The 28,000-nt window shown below is 43.8% G+C and overlaps 1 protein-coding gene across 2 annotated transcripts; it reads right to left on the reverse strand.

Moving 5' to 3' along the window:
• Nucleotides 1-2: 2 nt before the first annotated feature.
• On the reverse strand, nucleotides 3-27,995 carry LOC135552598 (sodium channel subunit beta-4-like). 2 transcript variants are annotated; one of them, XM_064984313.1, is made up of 6 exons: nucleotides 27,223-27,995; nucleotides 7,543-7,706; nucleotides 7,124-7,343; nucleotides 6,339-6,468; nucleotides 6,049-6,115; nucleotides 5,608-5,683 (listed from the first exon to the last, which is right to left on the reverse strand). In XM_064984313.1, exons 1-5 carry the CDS (start codon nucleotides 27,314-27,316, stop codon nucleotides 6,067-6,069), a joined length of 657 nt encoding a protein of 218 aa, XP_064840385.1. In that variant the 5' UTR covers nucleotides 27,317-27,995; the 3' UTR covers nucleotides 5,608-5,683; nucleotides 6,049-6,066. The 2 variants fall into 2 exon arrangements, with proteins under 2 accessions (XP_064840384.1, XP_064840385.1); XM_064984312.1 differs by lacking the exon at nucleotides 6,049-6,115 and having other exon boundaries at nucleotides 3-5,683.
• Nucleotides 27,996-28,000: the final 5 nt, after the last annotated feature.

Consider the following 28,000-nt stretch of genomic DNA (forward strand, 5'->3'; position numbering starts at 1 on the left):
GACTCCTTTTATGCAAACCTTTATTTCCTGTATATATGCTTTTTTTTCTTCTCTACAATTCCAGAGGAAAAAAACAATTGGGGTGCATAGTAAATGAGGGGAGGACGTTAGACACTATTACAGAAACAGGAGTAGGAGGGGGGTGTTGCACATTCACTTTATAGTTCTTAAAGGAAGCAACACCTCTTGAGACTGAGGGGGTTGAGTCAGGTCAGTCAGTGACTGCCTCACAGTAAGCGGGTGTGTGTTTTGGTGGGTGAGAGGGCGAGCTGTTTTCCTCTGCACGAGCCACATTAGCCCTCATGCTCAGCTTGGGCTTGACAGTGGTCGTTACAATTTAGCAAGACATTGTGGAAGTACAGCACTCGTTAAACCCCAATAACAAAGAGCAAATGCGCTGTACTTCGACATCAGGATGATACTGCCACTTGAGTCAATTCGAGCCTGGCCGTCTCGGGACTTCGACCCTACACCTGTGGGTGAGGCCAGTGAGGAAGCGAAAACAGCCCCTCCTCAGAACCCTAAACAGCTCTGTGGAGTAGAGGATCATGGGTGAAAACTGTGTAAACCTGTGTGTGTGTAGTGATCCTAACAGGCAGTAACCTGGCTACCTTATGAGTTCAGAGTAAATTCCTATATATTAGACTATAGAGTAGATTGTGCTGTGGGTAGCTTCAGTTGGCTACAAATGCACACCCATTGTGTTAAGGATGAAAATAGATACAACTTTATGTTGCTTATTTGTTTGCTTGGCCTTGATGGGCTAAAACTTAGAAAAGGAGTTTTAAAATGCAGTTTGGCCAGAGGACCTGCACTGTACTGTGCAGTATACTGCAGGTTGGAGCAGGAGGTGTTCTCTGCACTGGAATGTGGGAAGCAGAGAGCAGACTTCACAAACTCTTGGCTTGGCAGTGTGAGTAGGAGTTGCTCTGGCAGTGGGCCATAGGAAACCCATATTAGTATCAAATCAGATGATTAATACATCTAGTATATAAGAAGCAGACAATGTTAGGACTGGATATATTTATGTCCCGACTTTCTTTGTAGATCTTTATATTGAACACATATACCTTGTGGCAATGTACAATGCATTATTAGCAAATTGGAGTATTCTTGTTTGAGCTGCAGAGAATTCATGGCATGTATTAGCGTTAATTGGATTTCCCATGCTATAGAAGTATTTTGATAACACTGAACGTGAGATATAGCTCTGTATCATTTTCCCGGTTTTTGCTGTAGTCGTAAAACAGTGAATCATCATTGAAGGCTTGCTGCATTTATGTGTACTGTCGTAATGTGCACAAGGTATCAAAACCAACAGACACGTGACATTTGTTTCATTTCATGGTTGTGCAAGTGTGATAAGATTGTATCAAATGGTGCCTAATAATACTGTGCTGTAAGTAATACTACCAGCCATGCTGTTAGTCTGTGTTGCCTGAGACGTTGGTTCACAGGGTGAGTCGTGTGGATCTGCCGCGGCGACGCAGGCTTGAGCTGATTGCAGCTTTTCGTCCATCATAACATGTGGCCCACAATGCATCACTGCGGCTATGCGACTGCCTCTAGAGGATCACTACACTGGGCATGCTCACTGCTGCGCCCCGCAGCTTAGACGTGCACAATCAGGCTCAGAGCTTGTGGATCTCAGCTCAGACATGGCCAGTTGAGCTCAGAGCTTGTGGATCTCAGCTCAGACATGGCTAGTCGAGCTCAGAGCTGGTTGATCTCAGTTCAGAAATGACTAGTTGAGCTCAGAGCTGGTTGATCTCAGTTCAGACAAGGGTAGTCGAGCTCAGAGCTGGTTGATCTCAGTTCTGACTTGGCTAGTTGAGCTCAGAGCTTGTGGAACTGTTCATACTGAGGGGCTTGAACAGATACTGTTCTACTAAAGATACTGAAGCAGTGAACAGTGAAGGACAACTCTGTACTTCGTAACACACAAGAAATACTAATGGTATTTTTGTACTTTGTCAGATCTGATTAAAGTTACAGAAGGGACAATGAATCTGCAAACAAGATACGGATACAATAACTAGCCTTATGAATAATTTTCTTCATCGACATGATCCTTCCGAATACCTCAACGGAGGGCTTGATTATACAAAGACACTGACAGACAAGAATCAACTGAATAGTATTGCTTTTCTCCCAGAGGCAGGCTTTGTGTGCTTTTCCCCAATGTCAAAGGAGTAATGGTTCACTGACTACATGGAACCAATAGAGAGAGAGTGTGTGTGTGTCTCTGTGTGTCACTGGTTTTCAATGGGGTAATACAATGGACAGGAGTGCCACCATGGACCACATCAATGCAAGCAAATGGTACACCAGTGCATAAAGCAGGTAGCACACCTCCGTACCCAGTATCTAGTTTCATAGGTTGACTATTGCATCATCTGTTTTACCACCACAACAGTACATGAAAGTTGCCGGTCGTATTGCTTCCGTTAAACACAGGTCATGTATGAGTAGAATACAGAAACGGCAGTGACGGTAAAGGGTGAACAAGGTGATTCTGCAAGAACCTGCTGGAACGATGGCGCAATATCATGTGTGTCACCTTATGCTCTCTAAAGCTAAGACATTACATGGCAAACGTTAAGTCCAGTGCCACGACTACATCCACTAAATGACCCTATAGGATTCAAATCACAACCATGGGATGGATGTGGGTATGGCAGCGCTCGGTGTAAAAGCATTCCCTGGCTCTCCATGTCACCGGGGCCCCTGGTAATAAAAAAAAAAGGTACTGCAGGTCAAGTGATGAGGGAGACCTTTCCAAAGATGCTAACCTCAACATGGTGAGGGAATAGAAGGAGGGAGGTCGAGAAGGGATTATCCCTAGACAGACTAGTTGTCCAGATCTAACTTATCTATCTATCGCCACACACAATACGGTTATAATCAACCGGGGCAAACATCACCTTCCCTGCAAAGTCTACTAGCACATCGCTCTCTACTCCTCATATCAACCACAGTCTGGATGTCCATAAGGATACTCTATACAAGTAAGGTTGCTATGAACACCCTTCTGAAGTCTACAGCACCACTCTCTCCCTAAAGCCCTGTACATTTTACTGTCTCAGGACGAGGAGACGGAGATGGAGGGGCCTACTACATTTCCGTCTCAGATGAGTAAAACCTACGAAGTGGACATTCATGTATGGGTCTTAGCTCTGCAACTACAATGGTGCTTTACACACACCTAGATGTATAAAGGTGTGGTCGTCACTTCAAGTGGCACCTCTGAATTTGAACAAATATGCATGTACAAGTAACCCATTTGCTTTAGAAACAGTTTGAAAATGAGGCCTACTACATTTCCGTCTCAGATGAGTAAAACCTACGAAGTGGACATTCATGTATGGGTCTTAGCTCTGCAACTACAATGGTGCTTTACACACACCTAGATGTATAAAGGTGTGGTCGTCACTTCAAGTGGCACCTCTGAATTTGAACAAATATGCATGTACAAGTAACCCATTTGCTGTAGAAACAGTTTGAAAATGAGATAAATACATTTAAAACAGATGAGTTATGGCTTGGCCTGGTTTGAGATGCTCGCTTTGAGAATTGCATGTTTCCCATCGAGGCAATATGACATTCAGTCTTGAGGGGCCGGAGTCATAAAGGAACGCCTTGATTACGGACAACGAACCTTTGTAGTAGCTACATTCTGCAGCTCAAACTCATGCATACCAGTAGTGGGCCTTTTGGTTCATATGGCAATTGATTTGAATACGGGACAGTGTAGGCTACACAAGGTCAAGGGGGTAGCGATGATGAGCCAGCTTGGTAGTTGGCATCCGAGTCAATGGTGCAATGTTTTGCAGTATTGAAGATGGAGGGCATTATCCTGTTATAGGGCTAGTCACCACATTAACATGTTAGTGCTATGGGGGTTTGCATCGAATGAAATGGATGTGAAGAAACTGCAAGTAGCCTACAGATCCACTATGCATGCAGGCCAGGTGATGACAGAACACTAGAGAGCAGTCTTTCCTGTGGTATGGACGTGTCGCATATATATATATATATATATAAACAACATTCACATGCTAAGAAAAATGCATTGGTTATTTGTTAGAAGCAGCATCAAAAATGTTCATTCATTTCTACAGGGTTACGCGGGAATTGTCTTTACTTTAGGTCTGGATCTTTTTGATATTTTCAGTGTTTTTTTTTTTCATCTTTTTTTTCTGTGTGTTTTTCATGGCGGTTTTAAGGCTCCCTAAAAGCGAAGGGAGCAGGAAGTGAGTACAGGCACCTGTGTTTCATCTAATGCAAAAATGAGTCAAACCAATTCCGGCCTGGATCTAATATACACTCCAATGACTCCCTTCTTCCTCTTCTCCTGTATCACAGTCCTTTCCTCCACAGTGACATTGTGCTCATGACTCAGCCCACTGCGTTGCCGTCCAAAGGACACTATTTGTACTCTGTACGCAGATCTAATGAAGAGTCTTGGCCTTAGTAACCGTAGCAGTCGTTCATCATAGTGGTGAAGATCTTTTAGTTACTGTATATCCTATTGAATAGGCACAATTGATACTCTATGGAATTAGTTCCGGATCAGCTTTCAAGGCATTGCCTTTCTGTCAAAAATGGACTGTGAAGGTTCACTATGGTTAAAGGAGGGAAGCTGTTTGCCCCCTGTACAAGGTGCGCAGAGTACAAATAATCTCTATCGGGCAGTAGGCTACCATAAATATGTCTCGTAATCAAAAGAGCTGCAGAGATGGTCAGAATATATTGTGCTGTTGTAGAGTATACAATATGGCAGTTCGTAGAACTTGGCAGTGTGTGAGTTACTGTGTGTGTGTTTATTGGGACAAATCTTGTCCTGGAGGAGGCTCTGCAGGGTGGTCACTAGCTGGTTTAGCCACAAAGTAAAAATCTGATCATAAACCAGAGGAGGCTGGTGGGAGGAGCTATAGGAGGACAGGCTCATTGTAATGACTGGAATGGGAATGATGGAAAGGTGTCAAACACATTAAACATGGAAACCACGTTTGACTCCATTCCATTCCATTACAATGAATCCATCCTCCTCTAGCTCCACCCGGCAGCCTCCTCTGTTTTAAACCTAACCTTAACCTTAACCCTAACCTTAACCACACTGTTAACCTTATGCCTAACCTTAATCTTAAATCTAGCGGAAACCGCTCAGCTCTGCCCCCAGGACAAGATTCATCCCAATAAACGTCAACCAGATGTTTTTACATAGTGTACATGAATGAGTAACTGGTGAGACATTGATGTTGATTCCAGAAAGGTTCGGAAAGCAGGCTTTCGCGCGATTCAGATAAATACCTCAATAAACTCCGAATCGGATACACAATCTTTAGGGTGTGTCATTGGAGTGTCTGATCCAGCCCTGATCAGTTATCATGTTCCCCAAAATCTCTAGCACAATTTAAAATATACATTTGACATACTATTTCACATTGGTTTATGTTATACATGTGTCATTAGATAAAGATAAAACAGTTCATTGATAATAGCTTTCTTTCTATGCCTGTTCAATATATTTTCATGTGTACATATATACATGTACAAACATATATGTACATATACATAGGTGCACATGTTTCATGCCTTTGGTGTGGCTTTGTTGTCCGCTTTGGCTGCGCTGAGTCCATTTTCTGTGTTGTCCTGTCCTGAGCTCACAAGGCACTCTTTACTGTGATAGGAGAGGAAGAGGAAGAGAAAGAGAAAGAGGAAGAGAGAGAGGGAGAGAGAGAGAGAGGGAGAGGGAGAAAGACAGAGAGAGACACAGAGAGAGACAGAGAGAGAGAGAGAGACAGACAGAGACAGAGAGAGAGAGACACACAGAGAGAGAGAGAGAGACAGAGAGACAGAGAGAGACAGAGACAGAGAGAGAGACAGAGAGAGAGACACAGAGAGAGACACAGAGAGAGACACAGAGAAAGAGAGATGACGCAGAGGTGCGCATCACAAATAGAGAGAGACAGGAAAAGAGAGAAGGTCAGAGTCAGTGTGAAGAACTAAAGGCAAGTAAAGAAATGTTGATAAAGGCATGCATACCAATGTTCCATGACAGTTTCAAAGGGGGGAGACGGTAGCCGAAGAGCTGTCGGTTCGAATCCCAGCGCTGACGGGAAAAATGTGAAGGGGGTGAGCTGGCAACCAGAGGGTTGCTGGCATTAATATCTCAGATGCCCTTGAGCAAGGCACTTAACTCCCAAACAGCTCAATGGGTGCCACTCTGTGGCTGCTCCTGTGCTGCTCCCAGGCTGCAGCCGCACATACTCATATAATACATACTAACTGCATACTCTGCCATCTCTTATACACCTGAGCTTTGAATCACTTACTTCTTCTCTGCAGACTTTTTTAGGATGAGGAGCACCACAGTCTTTGTCACCATGACAACAATGATCAACCCGATGACTCCGCCAACGACAGACACGATGATGGTGGTTACGGTATTGTCAACCACTTTCACTGGGGAGAGGAGGTGGATAACAAGAGAGAGGGTGGAAGGGAGGGAGGAATGGTGAGAGGAAGAGAGGGTTCAATAATGATGAGTATTAAGCTGTTTCCCTATAATGATAGTCAGGTTTCCGTTCTATCTAGGAGAATATGAAGAGGTCAATTGATGCACATCTTTGACATCATGCATCAAAGAGCTGGTGTATCTGTAAAACATTCAAGAAAAACAAACGGGCAAACATGTTTTACCAGGCGACGAAGAGAGAGAAGGAGGGAAGAACAGAGGAGGTGTGGATCAGTCTCACAACCACAGCGCTGGGAGATCGAGTGATCCGCTCATGAGGAGATAGGATACATCTCCATGTAGCTTTTACCTCCAAGGAATTGATTCTAGTGCATACTGGGTACACACCACAAGCAACACATCCGGTTGGACAATAAATAGATTGTGCTGCAACGTAACACTTGACCATGGAACGGATGTCAGAGTATTCTTGAGCCATTACACAATGTGGAACTTGGACACATGACAAATGTAGCCGATATGTGCCCCTACTTCCACTAGAAGACGTCAAAAAGACTGGTGACCGGGTGGCCTAAAACCTAAAGTAGGGAAATGTCGTCAATGGGTACGTCGTATGCAGTCAGGGACTGTGCCGTGTCTTACGTTCATCCACCACGAACAGGGTGAAGACGGCGCTATGGTTGCGGTTCTTCTCCTTGGGGTTCCGGGCGAAACAGGTGTACTCGCCCTCGTCCTCGAAGGTCACGTTGAACAGCAGGATGGAGATGTTGTTGTGCTTGCTGCTGCCCACAAACTCTATCCGCTCCTGGTACACCTGCACCCGTGGTTCCACACCTTCTATAGGGATCACCGCCTCACACAGCTGGAGAGGAATAGGGAGGGGGGGGGGAGAAGAGGAGGGGGTGGAAGAGGGATATGGAGAACAGGAGGAAGCGAGAGAGGGGAGCAATGAGGTGGAGAACAGGGGCGAGGGGGAGAGATGTTGAGACAGGAGTGGGATGTCACGTTGCTCATTGAGGGGGTGTTAGTGAGGGAGATGACCGTGTCAGTCGGTGCCGTGCCTTCGCCATGGTGCCGTTGTCGTTGTAGTGCCAGTTGAAGTAGAGGTTCTTGATGCCGATGCAGCTGGAGTAGATGCAGGGTAACAGAACCGTGCTGCCGTTCATCGCCTCCATGAAGGGCACCTTCCCCACTGACACCTCCAGCGCTGAAGCACACCATACCCCTGGAAGGGACGGAGGAGGGAAGGAGAGAGAGAGAATATGATTAGATTTGTAAGTAAACAATTTGGGATTCAATGATTTGGCACACTGGAAGACAGAAATTGAAATGCTCGACAGAGAGAGAAAGAGAGAACGAGGAAGAGAAAGAACGAGGACATCATTTGTTTTTCACCAACAGCAGTAGCCTACATGACCATTCCTCTCTTATCTCCAGCTATTTTTATAGTGGCCTGGCTGTTAGATGGCTGTTAGTATTATCACTTACCCAGCTGACACTGGGGCACAGTACACACAGGTGTGTACATACATACACACCTCAACTAGCTCTCACAGTCTCATGTCAGAATTAGATGTTCATCGATGTTTCTCAAAATTCAAAGGTGTTGCAAATGTCAAATAACAAAGTATTTAAGGTTAAGTAAAGGCATGAACTCTGAAATCTTAAGGTTAGGCATTAATTCTGAATGGTTAAGGGTTAAGGTTCGGTATAAGGCTTAAAACAAAAATCTAAAAAATAACTTTCTATTGCCGAATTTCAACTTGCAAAGTGGAATCTGAGGCAGATGCTTACGCCCAACTGCTATCCGCTAACAAATCAAATCAAAACCCTCAGCGCTCACTGTTGCCCCTAGCGGCCGGTTTCCACGTCGTCGCCCAATGTCCTCACACATGGACGGACGTCGAATACTGATTTGTGTAACGGGTGACCTGGCTGGTCAACCTAGGCCAATATAGCCCTTGTGTGTTTGTTTGTGTGTTTGAGTGTGTGTCCATCACGAGTCAACATGCCTCCCTAATCACAGCATCGGCGTGATCTCCAAAATATCTGAGTCCTTTCTATTCTACTGCATCCAAATCAAGTAGCCTATTCAAGTACGTTTTCAAGGGAGAGCGAGTGAAAGAGTGGGAAAGCAGAATGAGAGAAATAATGGACGGATGGGTGTGTGGGTGGGTGGGTAGAAGGAGGAGGGACAGAGAGAGAGGGAGAGAAAGAGAGCGATAAGAGAGTGGAGGAGGAAAAAGAGACAGAGAGAAAGGGCCGGGTTGTTTTCTGTCTGGTCCTGTGGGCCATGCAGTGCAGTACGCTGCAGCACGGCGGGCGGTGGTATTCTCACCACGCGGCTTGGCGTCAGCGCTGAGAGGACTGCACTGGGGCTATTTTTAAATCCTCTCGTCCCATCTCAATATTTCATTCTGGGAAAGAGATAGTGAGTGTGTGTGCTGAGTGTATGGGCCTGTAAACAACCCTGGTGCGCGTGAGTGTGTTGTTTGGACGGTAAATGACTGAAGACTATAGTACTGCAGTCACACCAGCCTTGCTCAACATGGCAATAGATCAGATCAGGAGAACCAAGCAATCCCATCAGCCAATTACCCCAGCCCCTGCGTTACCAGGGGCTGGTAATTAATGAAATGAATGTGTTTGTACTTGGCCAATACTACGGTATGTTAACACACTGTGATGTGATGATAATTGCCAATAGAAGGCTGGGTTAGTAGCCTGGGTACCAGTCTTTTTCTGCTAACATTCCACTCCACACATGGCACATGAGACAGAGTGCAAGGAGTGGAATGTTAGCAGAAACAGACTTGCAACCAGGCTAGTGGGTTGGCAACGCCACGACAAAAATGAAAAAGGCTCTGTGATTGTTGTTACTCTGATCAGTCAGATAGCTAGCAACAACGACTAGAAGCATGAATGCAGATGGCTTGTTTCAGGTAGCTAATGGGGCATGCAAAGCAAGAGTCCCCACGCTAAATCATCAGCATACTTTCTTCTCATTATATTTTTTCATTAGCACGCTATTCCTCTTACACCATTTAATCTAGAAATGTCATTCAAACTTCAAAACGTGCAGACTGGTCTGGACTGAGTTGCTTGTATAAAACGTTACGATATCTTTGATACTTTGTAAGCTACGAAACGTTTTGTCTTTTCTTTTGTCCTCCATCCACTTTCAAAAGCTTTCCTCACCATTCTAAAGTCCTCATTGTGACATCATCACTTTCAACGTTCCATTCACTGTAAATGCAACAATTACGAGGGGGTGTGGTATGGCCAATATACCACAACTAAGGGCTGTTCTTATGCACGACGCAACACGGAACACCTGGATACAGCCCTTAGCCGTGGTATATTGACCATATACCACAAACCCCCGAGATGCCTTATTGCTATTATTAGAGCAGTAGAAATACATGTTTTGTCATACCCGTGGTATACGGTCTGATATACCATGGCTGTCAGCCAATCAATATTCAGGACTCGAACTATCCAGTTTATAGTGCAATTTTTGACACAAATCAGCTACGTCGGCCACTTTGTACAGACAACAATTGCTTTTCAAATCTGAAATTGGAAAATAATGATCTGTTACCAATCTATCGATACAGCTGTTTTAGTAACTGCATTAATACATTTTCCCCAACTTTTTCCAAACAACTACCGTTTTGACCACTCCACCAACAAGTCAGACAAAACTTAGAGCATATCAAGTCTTCCTCTAACTCTCTGATTTTGAAATCTGAAAGCAGAACAGGAAAAGCTTCTACCAATCAATAGGTAGAGCTCTTTTAGTTAGTAACCCATCGACTGCTTTTATTAAAGATGCAGTAATGTCAGAAGCTAGCAGATTCATTACTTACCAACAACAGCTGTAAATATCAATACAACTACATCACATTTTGAAATTAACTTTCCTGTCTTTGACTAACAACACTATTATGAATCTAGCAAAGAAGTTGTGTGGGTCAGAGTGCAGTATTAATTTAGTTTCATAGCACAAATGTTTGCTAGCATGTTTCTCAAACTGGCTTTAGCCAAGCAGGGAACAGGCAGGCTAAGGTAACTGTTGCCTAGCAACATGAGTCTCGGAGGGAGACAACATCTACATAGCATGACAAATTCCCATGATTTGTGAATCTGTTTTGGACCGAACAGCTTGCGTTAAGATTTCTAATGCTTCCCAGGTCTGGGCGACCTGCAATGATACAGTGAAGATCTCTGATGCTCACTGGCTTCGTCCTCATTCTCAGGATCGTGCACCGTGCTATAAATACCTGGCTAGTTTGCCTCTCTGTAAAGAGAATGGTGGGCTGTACGTTGATCCTTCTGCTCTGATTGGATAGAGCAAAGCTGTTGCTGTTCACTCACTTCATATTTCACCCGGACACTTCTCATCGCACGTTACGTTTTCACACGTAACAACTGCAGTTTAGACACTGACCACAACCACACAACTATTGACCACAACTACTGACCACAATTACTGACCACAACCACACAACTACTGACCACAACTACTGGCCACTACTGACCATAACTACTGAATACAACTAACTGACCACAACTACAGACCGTAACTACTGACCACAACTACTAACCTCAAATACTGACCATAACTCCTGACCACAATCACATAACTACTGACCATAACTACTGACCACCACTGACCATAACTACTGACTAAAACTACTGACCACAACTACTGGCCACTACTGAGCACAACTACAGCTACTGAACCACACAACTACTAACTACAACTTCTGACCAAAACTACTGACCACAATCACTGACCACAACCACACAACTAGTGACCACACAATTACTGAATCACCCAACTACTGACCACAACCACACAGCTACTGACCACAACTACTGTGCACAATTACTGATAACACAACTACAGACCATAACTCCTGACCTCAACTCCTGGCCACAACCACACAACAGCTGATGACAATGTATTTGAAAGACAAATAAGTTATTTATTGGGCAAAATGAATGTATGCAGAGAGAAAAAGAGTTTATGTTGTCAATAATCATTTGATTGTAAGCCAACCCTGTCTGTTTTTTTTGCAGCATGTTTATTTTTATTTTTATGTTAGTGGACAACCCACCCGTCTATTATAAAGGTGTCCTTTAAGGCTGCAGTTATGGTGGGGTTGGAGGAATGTCCAATGCACAGGTTCCATCTGGAGCCAGCCCAGCCCAGTCCCACCTAGTCCAGCCAAAACTAGCCCAGTCCCACCAAGGCTCTAGTTTTCCTTCCCTATGCTGAGATGAAGCCTCTCCTTCAGCTCCAAGGTCAATGGTGCTATATATAGCCGAAGCTTTGATTGGCTCATTTTCACTCTGACCGGTGGATGTGTGCCATTATGGAACAATTCATCGTTAGTGATGCCTATTACGATAGGAGTGTTCACATTTCAGCGGGTGTCATGGCTCTGTGATCCACAGAGAGGTGATGATGATGCACAAAAAGATGTCTTCATGATGGGAAGCTGGGAGGGGGGTTTATGTGTCGAAGGAAGGTGGCTGCAGTGGTGAATGGTTGTGTGTGTGTGTCAAAGGATGATGGCTGTAGTGGTGGGTGGGTATGTTTGTGTTTGTAGAAAATGCATTCAACTTGTTAGTGGCATTGATCTATTTCCATTTTCTATACTGAACAAAAATATATATGCAACATGTAAATTGTTGGATCCCATGTTTCATAAGATAAAATTAAATATCACAGAAATATTCCATACGCACAGAAAGCGTATTTTTCTTAAATTTTGTGCAGAAATTTGTTTACATCCCTGTTAGTGAGCATTTCTCCTTTTCCAAGATAATCCATCCACCTGACAGGTGTGGCATATCAAGAATCTGATTAAACAGCATGATCATTACACAGATGCACCTTGTGCTGGGGACAATAAAAGGCCACTCTAAAATGTGCAGTTTTGAGGGAAATTGCAATTGGCATTCTGACTGCAGGAACGTCGACCAGAGCTATTGTTTAGATAATTTCATGTTAATTTCTCTACCATAAGCCACCTCCAACGTCATTTTAGAGAATTTGGCAGTATGTCCAAACGGCCTCACAACCGCAGAGCACGTGAATCCACACGAGCCCAGGACCCGGGCATATAGTTTATACCCATCCAATCCACTGTCACATCTTGGCAGATTGTTATTTTTACTGGGCCGCTGTGGCTAAGAATGACAGAGGTTGAGAATGACAGAGGCTAGCATCAATCACACTTCAGCAGAGGGAACTGACTAATGGAAGCAGAGGGAGAATGAGCGAGGGGTACCTGAGAGGAAGCTGGCGGATGCAAAACAAACTAACCTCCCAAACTAACCTACTTCACGTTTGCCTTCCCTGGTAATCTCCCTTACCTATTTCTAGGGATGCACATGCATAGACATACAGTACACACAAACACTCTCTCTCTCTCTGTCTCCCTCTCTCTCTCTCTCTCTCTCTCTCTCTCTGTAATGCAGCAGAGTAATGCTGCAGCGGCTCAATATATTCTGTTTCTCTCTCTCTCGCTCTCTCTCTCTCTCGCTCTCTCTTATTGGCACTCTATTTCCCTCCTCTTTGTCCCAACCTCCCTGCTCATCTACTCCTCATCTTTACACAATTCATATTGTGGTATTGTGGTGTTGTTGATGTTGGCCCTCAAGGGCTCTGAGGCAGCTATAAGCTGTGTGATGCCAGCAGTGCTGGGCTAGCTAGGTTGGGGACAGCACGGCCGGTCAGTCACGTGTGTGTGCGTGTGCTGTGGGTCCCTGGAGGGCAGGACAGGACTAATCTCTCAGTGGTTTTGATTTTAAAGAACCACTTTTCTGCTCACCAGTCTCAACTACCTGCCTGCTGCCTGGCAAATATATCACCTCCCATCACTCTGTCACACGCAGGCACGCACACACGCACGCAGGCACGCACGCACACACACACACAGAGACAGAGACAAAGAGAGAGAGTGAGAGAGAGAGCGAGAGAGAGAGAGGCTTCCCGTGGACTTTATAGAAAAGGCTTGACTCCTCGTCCATGAGCCATGACTCAGCATACTGTTTAGTCTGTTGATGCAGTCAACTTGAAATTGTGGTGACACTGCTGTTACCGTAGTCTGAGAGTTTTACATGACTGTTTTACAACCCTGTGATATCCATTGAATGAAGAATATTTCTGCACACCTGATACGTGTTATTTGCCTTGAAGTTTAAGAGCTAGTGTCTACTGTGGTGCTCATATCATGACTAAGCACATTTTTAAGCATGTGGTGTGTGTGTGTGTGTGTGTGTGTGTGTGTGTGTGTGCGTCTAAATACTTAAACTTGCCTGTCTGCATCTCTGTGAGGTGTTTACTTGTTTGTCCTCTAAGATACATGTCTAGACTAGCAACCCAAACTCGCAGCCCCTCTGTCCTCTCCTGATTCCCTTAGTGGCCCTTGTGAATGCATCACAGCTGTGATACCTCATGCTAATCTCAGATTAAATCAAGAACAGCTATCCTCGACCCCCCCTTCCCCACCCACACACAGACACACACACACAAATACACACATCCGATAACCAAGCGGAAATACCAGTTACTAAAGTTAGATCAGATATTCCAAAAATGAGCCACAAAGGCAGAGGTTTGTGTGGGTACAAGGCCGGATTATATTCGTAATCTCATCCTTTTGGCATTTATCTCTCGTCCGGGGACTGATCACTGATATAAAGTAACTGCTGACCTGGAACTTCCTGTCAGATGCTCCATTCAAACTTCTGTTGTAATTTCTATTCCAAGGAAGTTGGGAATGAGAAAGGACACCCTTCTCCAAAAACCTCCCCATCTGAACTTGCCTGTTCACAACCCAGGAAGTGGCCATTGGACTGATGCACTCTCAAAAGAACATGAGGAGGAGCTCACGTGTGAGATGTCACCGCCCTCCTTTTGACTTCGCTATCCCCTATTCATCATTCTTAGTTGAGTAGTGGACTCCACCTGTCCCTTCCCCTCTCTTCTCCATCTCAACCATTCTGCCTCTCCTGCCTCTTTGACCTCGGAGCCACCATCACTCAGAATCTCTATCTAGCTGTTCCTCCTCTCCTCACCCCTGCCCTATGCATCCCTTCACATTGCATTAAAAACTCAGTCGGTAAATAATTAATCTCCCCTTGGTTCTCCCTTTTCCTCTAGTCTCTCCTCCCCTCGTCTCCCTCTTCTTCGTGGCAGGAGTGCCCGCCACGTGTCTCTACAGGCTTGGTCAGACACTGGGGAAGACTATTTTCACTCAAACTTTTATTTATCCATTCTTTCATGGGAGCTCCTAAAGTAACTAAGCTCTGGTACAATGCATCTGTTTCTGTCGTCTCTCCATCCCCTCTCCTACTTGCCCCTTCACGTTCCTACTTCTTCACTAAGTTAAGCCTCTCTCATTCAATTTCTCTGACCCTATCTTCCTCTCCATGTGCATTTACTAGTGGCCGCCCTGCCTTAGCCTGGCGATGGGTTCTCCAGCTGGTCCCTTCAGCCCTCCGCTTAGTGACTACAGGAGTAGGCATACGGAAACGCATCCGGCGGTTTTATAACACAGTCGGACAGAAACCTGTGAGTCACTCCTTAGACCTGAGAATGAGCCTCAACCTCAGCCTGAGTAGAGCAGTGAAGTACAATAAGTACACTCAGCCTGTGCAGCAGGCCTCTCTCTCTCTCTGGCCCTCTTACAGGCATACTGCTCTCCTCAGCTACAGCACACCAAAGAACAGTGCAGAGTGGAGGACATTATTCTTGGATCACTGTGGGTGACATTGCTTCAGCTACACTGGCGAAAGACAAGGAAACAAAGAAACGAACCGAAACAGCAGCACCACATAATGACATCAGACTCCCATTAGAACAAGAACAGAATTTGGATTTCTCCAATTTCCCAATATGTGCCCTCCCTTTGGGCATTGCCACTTTGGGAAGAGTCAATCGAGTTTGCCAAAGTCGACCTTTAGTTGTGATCTAACTTAATCATAGAACACTGAACGCGGACCATAATGGTTCTGGATGCCATTAAAGAGATCATTTATCTAAGCATTTTTTGTTGAGCATCATCCTTTATCGTTATCTTTAGAAATGGTTTCCAATTCCAATGGGACTGTGCCATACTGTGTTAGCACACATGAGGCATTGTTCAACTTATTTCAAAACAGGAAGAGACACGAATTCAAGTCCACAATAGACCCATACACCATAGCAAGCGCCCACCAACCCCAGGGATAGGAATTCATTCAAACATCTGCCTTCAATCAACTCCACAGCCGTGACCCTTCGGTGTATACCTTCTATGTGCTGCATTCGGGCTCTCAATTTACAGGCATAACTCATTTCCCTTGTATCCTACATGGGAAACCTCTTGACGATTACTAGAACGTACCCTTCATACAAAAGGAAAATTGAACTGCTATAAATGTCTTTCTGGTTAATTTGGACTGGTTTTTAGGAAATATCCAAGAAAAACATTGATGCAGTCCTAGTTAAAATAAATTACAATCTAACTTATTCTCCCAAGGTACCTTAATTCATGAAGTCGTCAAACATGCCCTCACAACCTTGACATACATAATCCTCCAGTTCAGCTAAATGGCCCAACCACCTGTGATTTTAGTACAGCAATTCAAATCCTCCCCTCAGCAGGTGTGCAATACAAAAACAAGTGCCACTGCAGTGTTTCGGTCTAACATTATAACAACGGATCACAGCAAGGAGTCTATTGTTACACGCTAATCCATGTACTTCAATGTCGCAAACGATGCCCGCACATGGTGTTAGTATTACAACACATTGCTATGTACAGGCCGTCAGCACGGTGCAGTAACACTACACAGGGGAGGAGTGCTGAGTGTCTGTGTGTGGTCTGGGGAGTACATATCTGTGTATGTGGGTGAGGGTTGATGACATTCAAAACTGTGTGTCACTCGCTCTCACTCTACCTGTGCTTGCCTGCCTGCTTGCCTGTGTGTGTGTGTGTGTGTGTGTGTGCGTGTGCTTGTGCGTGTGTGTGTGTGTGTGTGTGGGGGGATTCTTATGGTTTTGGCAGGGCTGTAGTAACTATTTGGCCTGTAAGGGTGGCGTGTGTCTGAAGAGGTTATGACATCATATTGGGGTGTGGATGTGGGTATTAGCAAGGGTAGCTTAAGACGAGTATGGGTTGAACACCTGGTGCTGCTGGCCCGCCCCATGACCGTGGCACAGTCCAGACTAATCTGTGGATCAACAGGACGTCACGAGCTCATAACCAGGACACCCTTTCTATAACACCCGCGTCACACACAGCGATAATTAAATGCACATGCCTCAGCACTTACATGCAAACACACATTTACACACAATTGTTAACCTACACGCAAGCATTCACGCGCTCACAGACACACGGACACGAACGCACACACACACACACAAACACATCCCTTCCCAACGCCATTTCCATTCACAACAACTTTAACAAGCCAACATCACAAGCCGTACCAAAGAACCTCTAAAAAGGCCAGACCCTTAGTTATAGTGGGGCTAAGAGGACAGGTGCAGCTAGGAAGAGAAAGGAGGTAGGCATTACAGTCAGGGAGAGGTTGAAAATGTCAGTGAAGACACTTGCCAGTTGTTCTGTGCATGCTTTGAGTACACACCCTGGTAATCCATCTGGCCCCGTGGCTTTGTGAATGTTGACCTGTTTAAAGATATTGCTCACATCAGCTACCGAGAGTGTTGTCACACAGTCATCCAGAACAGCTGATGTTCTCGTGCATGCTTCAGTGTTGCTTGCCTGAAAGCGAGCATACAAAGCATTTTGCTCGTCTGGTAGGCTCGTGTCACTGGGCAGCTCGCATCTGGGTTTCCCTTTGTAGTCCGTAATAGTTGTCAAGCCCTGCCATATCCGATGAGTGTAAGAGCCGGTGTAGTAGGATTCAATCTTAATCCTGTATTGACGCTTTGCTTGTTTGATGGTTTGTCTGAGGGCATAGCCGGATTAGTGTCTCGCTCCTTGAAAGCGGCAGCTCTAGCCTTTAGCTCAATGTGGATGTTGCCTGTAATCCATGGCTTCTGGTTGGGATATGTACGTACGGTCACTGTGGGGCTGACGTCGTCGATGCACTTATTGATGAAGCCGGTGACTGAGGTGGTATACTCTTCAATGCCATTGGATGAATCCCGGAACATATTCCAGTCTGGACTAACAAAACAGTCCTGTAGCGTAGCATCCACGTTTGTATCCATCTCTGTGTGTGGAGTAAAGGTGGTGTAGAGTTTTTTTTCCCTCGGGTTGCACGTGCTGGTAAAAAATTTATGAAACTGATTTAAGTTTGTTTGCTTTAAAGGTCCTGGTCACTAAGAGCGCCACTTCTGGATGAGCATTTTGTTGTTTGCTTATGGCCCTATAGAGTTGGTTGAGTGCGGTCTTAGTGCCAACATTGGTCTGTGGTGATAAATAGATGGCTACTAATAATATAGATGAGAACTCGCTTGGTAGACTGTGTGGTCTACAGCTTATCATAAGGTACTCTACCTCAGATGAGCAATACCTTGAGACTTATTTAATATTAGACATTGCGCACCAGCTGTTATTGACAAGAAGACACACACACCCACACCCCTCGTCTTACGAGATGTAGCATCTCTGCTCTGCCGCTGCATGGAAAATCTGGGCAGCTTTATATTTTCCATGTCGTCGTTCGGCCCCGACTCGGTGAAACATAAGATATTAGCAGTTCTTAATGTTCCACTGGTGGGATAATCGTAATTGTTGGTCATCATATTTTTTTCTTCCAATGATTGAATGTTAGCAAGTAGAACGGAAGGAAGTGGGAGTTTACTCGCTCGCCTACGGATTCTCACAAGGCAGCCCGATCTGCGTCCTCTAATCCTCCATCTTTTCTTCACCCAAATGACAGGGATTTGGGCCTGTTCCCGGGAGAGCAATATATCCTTCTCGTCGGACTCGTTAAAGGAAAAAGCTTCTTCCAGTTCATTGTGAATAATCACTGTTCTGATGTCCAGAAGTTATTTTCGGTCATAAGTTACAAACAACGCAAAAAAAATAACAAAATAGCACAATTAGTCAGGAGCAAAACGTCAGCCATCCACTTCAGCGCCATCTTTTTCGTTCAGCGCCATCACTGTTGTTTCCATGTCATTTCAATGAAATTACGTTAAACCGAAGTAGAATAGACGATGAAACTGGTCTGAGAAATTCTTGATATGTTTAGCAAGCTCAGACGGCATGTCATCAGATAAGACCTTATGTGCCTCTGCTACCCTATCATAGCCACTCTTTCGTCCAGGTATGTTTGTTTTATTGTTTTGTCAATGTACCCCTTCAGTGTCATTCAGTCTATTTTTTCATCATTTGCTGCTGCTCAAATGCTCTTCTTCCCTTCTCTCCTTTCTTTGGCTGCACTCTCATGAACCTCAAGGGGGGCTAAACTGCTGCTTGTTTTACATATGCATGCACAGGGCATGTCTGTTCTGTACCAATACAAAATGCACTATCCTGAGTTCATATGCAGGTTATATTGCAAAAATACCATGCATATTATGCATAAAACTGACAAAATATAATCATAATTTGTATGGGGTATGGTAGCCATTGGCTCAACTTGCCCCTTGGCATCCACCCTGTACCCGGCCCTGAACTTTAGTCACTGTTACAAGCCGGCTACCAACCGGTACTCTACCTTGCACCTTAGAGACTGCTGCCCTATTTAAATTACATATAGTTATTGAACACTGAACACTTTAATAATATTTACATACTATTTCACCCACGTCAAATGTATATACTGTATTCTGGTCAAGGCTCATCCTATATAACTACTGCTGTGCACACCTTCTCCATTCCTACACTCTCCATACTGTCAATACAATAATACAGCAGCACCAATTTCCACTCGTAGCACACGCTCCAGTAGGTATATTTCACTGGTCACCCCCAAAGCCAATTCCTCATTTGGGCATCTTTCCTTCCAGTTCTCTGCTGCCAATGACTGGAACGAACTGCAAAAATCTCTGAAGCTGGAAACACTTATCTCCCTCACTAGCTTTAAGCACCAGCTGTCAGAGCAGCTCACAGATTACTGCACCTGTACATAGCCCATCTGTAATTTAGCCCAAACAACTACCCCTTCCCCAACTGTATTTATTTATTTATTTTGCTCCTTTGCACCCCATTATTTCTATTTCTCCTTTGCACATTATTCCACTGCAAATATACCATTCCAGTTTTTATATTGTATTTACTTCGCCACCATGGCCTTTTTTGCCTTTACCTCCCTTATCTCACCTCATTTGCTCACATTGTATATAGACTTATTTTTCTACTGTATTATTGACTGTATGTTTTGTTTATTCCATGTGTAACTGTGTTGTTGTTTGTCGCACTGCTTTGCTTTATCTTGGCCAGGTCGCAGTTGCAAATGAGAACCTGTTCTCAACTAGCCGACCTGGTTAAATAAAGGTGAAATAAAAAATAAATAAATCAAATACACACCATCATATACATATGGTACCAGTCAAATGTTCTACATTTTAGAATAATAGCGAAGACACCACAGCTATGAAATAACACATATGGAATCATGTCAGCAAAAAAGTGTTAACAAATCAAAATATATTTTAAATTTGAGATTCTTCAAAGTAGCCACATACACCTTAGCCAAATACATTTAAACTCACTTTTTCACAATTCCTGACATTTAATCCTAGTAAATATTCCCTGTCTTAGGTCAGTTAGGGTCACCACTTCATTTTAACAATGTGAAATGTCAGAATAATAGTAGAGATAAATATTTATTTCAGCTTTTATTATTTCATCACATTCCCAGTCAGTCAGAAGTTTACATACACTCAATTAGTATTTGATAGCATTGCCTTTAAATTGTTTAACTTGGGTCAAAGGTTTTGGGGAGCCTTCCACAAACTTCCCTGACAGAGCTCGTATAAGTGAGTCAGGTTTGTAAGGCCTCCTTGCTCGCACACGCTTTTCTTGTTTTGCCCACACATTTTCTATAGGATTGAGATCAGGGCTTTGTGATGGCCACTCCAATAAATGGACTTTGTTGTCCTTAAGCCATTTTGACACAACTTTGGAAGTATGCTTGGGATTATTGTTCATTTGGAAGACCCATTTGCGACCAAGCTTTAACTTCCTGACTGATGTCTTGCGATGTTGCTTCAATATATCCACATCATTTTCCCTCATCATGATGCCATCTATTTTGTGAAGTGCACCAGTCCCTCCTGCAGCAAAGCACCCCCACAACATGATGGTGCCACCCCGTGAATCACTGTTGGGATGGTGTTCTTCGGTTTCCTTTTTCCTCCAAACAAAACAATGGTCATTATGGCCAAACAGTTCTATTTTTATTTCATCAGACCAAAGGAAATTTCTCCAAAAAGTACGATCTTTGTCCCTATGTGCAGACTCCCTAACCGTAGTCTGGCTTTTTTATGGCGGTTTTGGAGCAGTGGCTTCTTCTTTGTTGAGCTGCATTTCAGGTTATGTCGATAAAGGACTTATTTTACTGTGGATATAGATACTTTTGTACCTGTTTCCTCCAGCATCTGGAGGTCCTTTGCTGTTGTTCTGGGATTGATTTGCACTTTTCACACAAAAGTACGTTCATCTCTAGGAGACAGAACACGTCTCCTTCCTGAGCTGTATGACTGCTGTGTGGTCCCATGGTGTTATTCTTGAGTACTATTGTACAGATGAACGTGGTACTTTCATGCATTTGGACATTGCTACCAAGGATGAACCAGACTTGTAGAGGTCTAAAAAAAAATTCTGAGGTCTTGGCTGATTTCCTTTGAGTTTTTTCGTGATGTCAAAAGCAAAGAGGCACTAGTCCAGTTTACTGAAATGATGTCAAGAAGCTTCTAAAGCCATGACATACTTTTCTGGAATTTTCCAAGCTGTTTAAAGGCACAGTCAACTTAGTGTATGTAAACTTCTGACCCACTGGAATTGTGATACAGTGAATTATACGTGAAATAATCTGTCTGTAAACAACTGTTGAAAAAATTACTTGTGTCATGCACAAAGTAGATGTCTTAACCGATTTGCCAAAACTATAGTTTGTTAACAAGAAATTTGTGGAGTGGTTGAAAAACAAGTTTTAATGACTCCAACCTAAGTGTATGTAAACTTCCGACTTCAACTGTATGTTTTCATAACTGTTATGTTTACATGAATTCTGATTATTCCCAGGGACACACAACATCCTGAACTATATGTAGATATATTTGTTAGAAAGAATACAACATTTCCCTTGACATTGTGATGCCCAATGTAAAACCAGCTCAACTTACCCCACTCTACCCTACGTTAATTACCCATTGGTCTTTCTGAGGCTGAGAGTTGTTTTTCTCCATTAGACTTTCAGGAAAAATAGACAAAGTTTGTAATGCCAGAAAAGATGTTGGCTATTTCACCCCTGCTCTCTCACTCCTAGTGCAAACAAACACACAGATGAGAAGAGGCTTGGATTTTCATCAGGACTGCACAGCCCTTCGTAAAGATGCACTCCAGGATCTTAAAGGTGCAATATGCCGAAATTGCCATTTCCTCGTTGCAAAAATTCTAATAGTTTGCATTATTTCAGTTTATGTGACAAAACAAGCATTCAGAATGTAGATAGTTGTCGTGACGTTGACTATCATTAAACGTGAAGACTGTATATTATCAAATCAACCGTCTTAAAAGGGGGAGACACTCTAGACTCAAACTGTTACAGACTTATATCCATCCTGCCCTGCCTTTCTAAAGTCTTCGAAAGTCAAGTGAACAAACAGATCACCAACCATTTTGTATCCCACCGTACCTTCTCCGCTATGCAATCTGGTTTCCTAGCTGGTCACGGGGGCACCTCAGCCACGCTCAAGGTCCTAAACGATATCATAACCACCATCGATAAAAGACAGTACTGTGCAGTCGCCTTCATCGCCCTGGCCAAGGCTCTGTCAATCAACGTATTCTTATTGGCAGACTCAACAGCCTTGGTTTCTCTAATGACTGCTTCGACTGGTTAATTAACTAACTATTTCTCATATAGAGTTCAGTGTGTAAAATCGGGGGGGCCTGTTATCCGGACCTCTGGCAGTCTCTATGGGGGTGCCACAGGGTTCAATTCTTGGGTCGACTCTTTTCTCTGTTTATATCAATGATGTCACTCTTGCTGCGGGTGATTCTTTGATCCATCACTAAGCAGATGACACTATTCTGTATACATCTGGCACTTCTTTGGACACTGTGTCAACACATCTCCAAATGAGCTTCAACGCCATACAACACTCCTTCCGTGGCCTCCAACTGCTCTTAAATGTTAGTAAAACGAAATGCATGCTCTTCAACTGATCACTGCCCACAACTGCCCAACTGACTAGCATCACTACTCTGGACGGTTCCAACTTAGAGTATGTGGACAGCTATAAATACCTAGGTGTCTGGCTCGACTGTAAACGCTCCTTACAGACTCACATTAAGCATCTCCAATCCAAAGTTAAATCTAGAATTGGCTTCCTATTTCACAACATACTACCCACCACTGCGACCTGTATGCTCTCGTTGGCTGGTCCTCGCTACATATTCATCGCCAAACCCACTGGCTCCAGGTCATCTATAAGTCTTTGCTAGGTAAAGCTCCACCTTATCTCAGCTCACTGGTCACCATAGCAACACCCACCCGTAGCACGCGTTCCAGCAGGTATATTTCACTAGTCATCCCCAAATCCAACACCTCCTTTGGCTGCCTTTCCTTCTAGTTCTCTGCTGCCAATGACTGGAATGAATTGCAAACATCACTGAAGTTGGAGACTTATATCTACCTCACTAACTATAAGCGTCAGCTGTCAGAGCAGCTTACCAATCGCTGGCCTTCCATGGATAAATAAAGGTGATTTTTTATTTCTCTCTATGTGTAATTTCATTACGTGATTAAACTAATCATGTAACTTTAATTGAATAGAATGTCGGGGCACCACGGAATTCATTTTCCCAAATACAACTCTTCAGATTTTTTCATATATTATCAAACAGTCGCTTATTAATGAATTGTACTTCATCAGTCTCATTACTGAATGTCGCAAACCCTTGGATATCTGAACAAAGCCTAGCATAGAATAATGAATCAGCGATATACAAATTGGATTAATTATTTATTTACTAACGAACTTAATCAATCACAGAAACACATGATAAACACACCATTAGTTATGCATTGGGTACTAAACATGACCCAAGGAAAAGTCCCTAGTGGACGAAACCGATATGACGGCTTGGTAGACAAAGGAAAGGGGGTGTGGAATGCTCAAGAGTTGGAGACTCATAGCTGATAACTACACCCATAGAAATTGCAAATACTTTGAATATGAACAACCGCTCATTCGAAAAGAAATTGCAATTGACATATTTACGTGCGTATGTCTTGTTGTCTCTCTCTGTGGTCGCCTGTCTATTTGCCGGAGAGAGTCGATTTGCTCCTTCTGTGGAAATGGTTTAGAGTTTCACAATTTCTTGCCGTGTACCAACGCTACATGCTGTATGGTCTCCTCGTCCTGTAGAGTTGCAGTTCTTAACCATTTCACATGTAGCTACCACTCCATACTTTTCTGGTCTCATGGCCTATCGTGTTGTAGTCATTTCAACATGGGGACTCTGTTTTGATGTTCTCTGACTTTAGTTTGTACATTTTCTTAACCATTCCAACATGTAGCCACCGCTTCGTGCTTTTCTGGTCTAGTAGGTTTAAACCATTTGTCAGCGGTGTAGCCACCGCTGCACGCTGTCTAATGTAAATGTTGTCGGAAGTTGCTTTTATAGAAGAAGGGGCTGTTCCATGATGCCTAATGTAATGTCTGGCGTCACGGGGCGTGGCCACTGGCTAGTTAAAACTTTATACCCAAACAAGTATCTTGTCAACATCACATTACATCTTCTCACAAATAGTTTCATATTGAATCATATATTTTACACAACATTCAGGAAGAAAACTAATAACTGATGTCACAAAATAAAACATCTTTGACATAAATTACCCACGGACCATTCCCACATTCTCAAAAATAGAAATATTGTTTAATTCTGAAATTTTGTGGATTAGGAGTTTTGGCCAGAGAAGCTCTTTAGTCTCCCAGAGGTTTCTTTCCCCTCAATATTCCATGGCAGCAAAGAGAGTTTCTACCAGGAATTTATGATCGTTGTAAAACCTGACGTGGGAGAGAGAGTGGGAGAGGGGAGGAGCCACGATATACACCCAAAAGGGTCACGTCGTGACACAATCAAAGTACCATCTAAACTGCTGTGAAATATTTGTTCAATAATCCCCTCCAAAAATGTTTCAGCTGTTTCAAGCTGGTGTACAGAACCGAAAGTAAAAGACACAAAAAAACTAAACTTAAGAACAGGAAGCATATGAATAGCACACATAGAACAGATCTACCACTTCTTAGACTTGCTTTCAATCTCACAGTTCTTTGTGAATTTGGTCAGGTCGCCCAAAAAAGTTACATATCTTTAAGCACAACAAATCTGTAACATATAGTACAAATTGGATTTGTAACTTAATACAAATTGCAAAAAAAACAACTTAAAAAGAAATTCAGGACGTAATGTATCATATGAAATGGATGACATAGTACACAATTGGATGACGTAGTACACACAAAACGGGGACCACAGTTGGCTCATGAGCACCACTTTCAAAACTACTGGCTGAAATTATACTAAAGTTTGAGAGTGCATCTTCAAGCCTCATGTTTTTGTGTTTTGTGTTTGGCTACATTCTGATGTGCAACTAGGATGTCCTAATTCCCTGACCTTCTATCCATCTCCTGATGTAAATAACAAGTCTCTCATACTGTAGTCTAGTAGTCTCTCTCTCCACTCTGCCAATGTAGAATGACCATAGGATCTAATGATATTATATGGGACATACAGGCACACAAACATGCCAACAACATTATAAATCCTTCCCTGGTCTCTGATGGGTGGCTCAATCTTTTCTGTTGGAGGTTAAACCATCCACCATACGCTAGGGGTTTATATACGAACATATACCCCCCCCAGCTGTAAAAAAATGACCTGTCGCATTATAGTATTATAGCCTGTACTTCATCTTGACGCAGAGCCAAGGAGAGCCACAAGGCAGAGAATCTAGAGAAAACTGGCCGTGGATACACACAGACAAGAGAGGCTACTTAACAGGGACGTCCTATAATCTAATCTAATATCATGTCACATTCCATCTCAAAGAAATATGCAAACGAAAAGCCTATTTATTCTTGGTAGCTCTCTGCTGTGTTAGCCTCCTTAGAATCGTATGCTAATTTAGATTCTAACAATTACTTTAAGATGTTTTGTGCAATCTTGTGACCTTGCTCTTATTTGATTGGTGGGTTGATGTCAGTGCCAATAAGGCACTCACCTCAAAAGATGCTGAGGAGTCTTAGGGTTGCCCCACTAAAAATTGCGTCCATATTACAGTAGGTGCTAACAATCAGCATTAACAAACTGATATGATCTTGTGTGGATTCTCAAATACATGGGGTTTAGTTGGTCTAAAGCTTGAGTAACTATATTGTATTACTGTACATTTTACAGCACTATGTGTTGAAAGCAGTCAGGTACTCTACTACAAAGCAAACCTATAGAGCAATGTGTATCATAATATATCATATCACCCAGACATACAAATGTAGGGTACCATGTGGTTGTTGGATCATTGTTAAGTGGTCAGACGAGTCTGTACATATCTAAACAAAACATGTTAAAAGGATAATAAACAGATTGCAGGACGAAAACTGAGGAGAATGAGAATGGATATCCTATGATTTGAGTAGTTATTGATCCAGCCTGCTCATTATCTGACTTTAAAAAATATGTATTTAAATATATTTTCCCCCAAAAAATATATTTTCCCCAAAATATATTTTCCCCAAAATAAGATATTCCTCCATATATTCCTATACACTTCCCTCACTGTAGTAAGACCTTACACTTCATCCCGTCAGCTGTATAAGTTAAATATGTCCCTGATTAAGTGATATGTGTAAATGTACCGTGACAGAATGAAGTGCGTAGTTGAATCTGCATCGCTGGTTCCTCTGATGAGAAGACAGCGTAAAGGGCTGTCTTTTGACAACTACACTGTGTTCCTCACATGACAAATTCCATCCCACTGCCTCATCTAGATGAATATTGGTCCCATGGACCATTCCCTCCATTCCCCCCTAAAGATGTAAACATTGGACATTATGACACTCATTGACTTGGCAGGGACCATTGGCAGTGCCCATAATTCCACTTGCGCTAAACAGGATCCATTGTTACCGGCATCCTCTTATTGACTCTGGATCTACGCCTTGCTATCTCAAATTCATCCCCTCCACTCACTCTCTTAGTGAAACAGCAAGATGCAGCACTTGCTGCCCTGACCTGGCTAAAACACATGACTCTGTGTCTCCCGATATAGAAAAGCATGAGCCATGTAAGCAAATAAACCCCCGCCTTACAAGCAACAAGTAAATGAGCATGCAACCCTGTCCTCCGGCGTCGGACACATTTCTGCAAGCTCGGCAGAACCTGCAGTGATTTGGCTGGCACCCCAGGGGTAGATGGAGGGAGACGGGTGCAGAGAGAGAGAGAGAGAGAGAGAGAGATAAAGGGATAGAGCAAGAGAGAGGAGACGAAAAATGCCAGTATAAAGTCAGCTTTTGGACTCACCGAGCAGAATTGTGACGACAACACTGGCGTGGACGGTGTCTCCTGGGCGCAAACACCTGGACACAGTGAACTTGCCGCTTCCTTTGGACTCCATATCCTACTGGGTCCGTCTGGCAATCTGTCAGTCCGTCTGTTTATCTGTATGTCTGTCAGTCCTCTCCTGGATACACTCTCTGGGTGTGTGTGTGTGTGTGTGTTGGCTGAAGCAAGCAGGGGTGCGGGTGGGATAGAGGGGAGGGGCAGGGTGAGGTGGGACGCAGAGCGAGCAAAGAAATAAAAACGCAAGACTTGTCAGTCTGCAAAGTCCTGCTGTGAGTGTCTCCCTCCTCTTCTCCCTCCTTTGCGGTGAGTCCCAGAGAAGGAGAGTGAATTGATGGCTTGTTCCTGGATTATGAGTCCTGTCTACCCTTCTGTATGTGCCAGGCTGAAGGCAGACTGAAAGAGAGCGTAACAGAAAGAGACAGACGAAGGGAAGGCTCCTGCACCTGATCCAGGCTCTCTCTCTCTCTTTGCTTCAGTCGCTCACTCTCACTCGCCGACACACTGATTATCTGCTGAATCCCTCAGCCTGAGAGCTAGAGCAAGCAGAGGAGAGGAAAAAAAACTCACTCGGAGAGAGCGAGCGTCTGCACCGCAGAGCAATGGAGCTGTGGAGGCAGTCGGGGGATGTCAGCGTTGCCCCTTACGGAGAGCTGCATGTGGGGGGAGGGAGCGGCGAGGACAGCAGAGCCTGGAGCTCAGGCAGACAGGCAGCAGGCAGCAGGCGGTATGTGTCTCC

The sequence above is a fragment of the Oncorhynchus masou genome, chromosome 13, assembly GCF_036934945.1.
Source record: "Oncorhynchus masou masou isolate Uvic2021 chromosome 13, UVic_Omas_1.1, whole genome shotgun sequence".
NCBI classification, from domain to species: domain Eukaryota; kingdom Metazoa; phylum Chordata; class Actinopteri; order Salmoniformes; family Salmonidae; genus Oncorhynchus; species Oncorhynchus masou.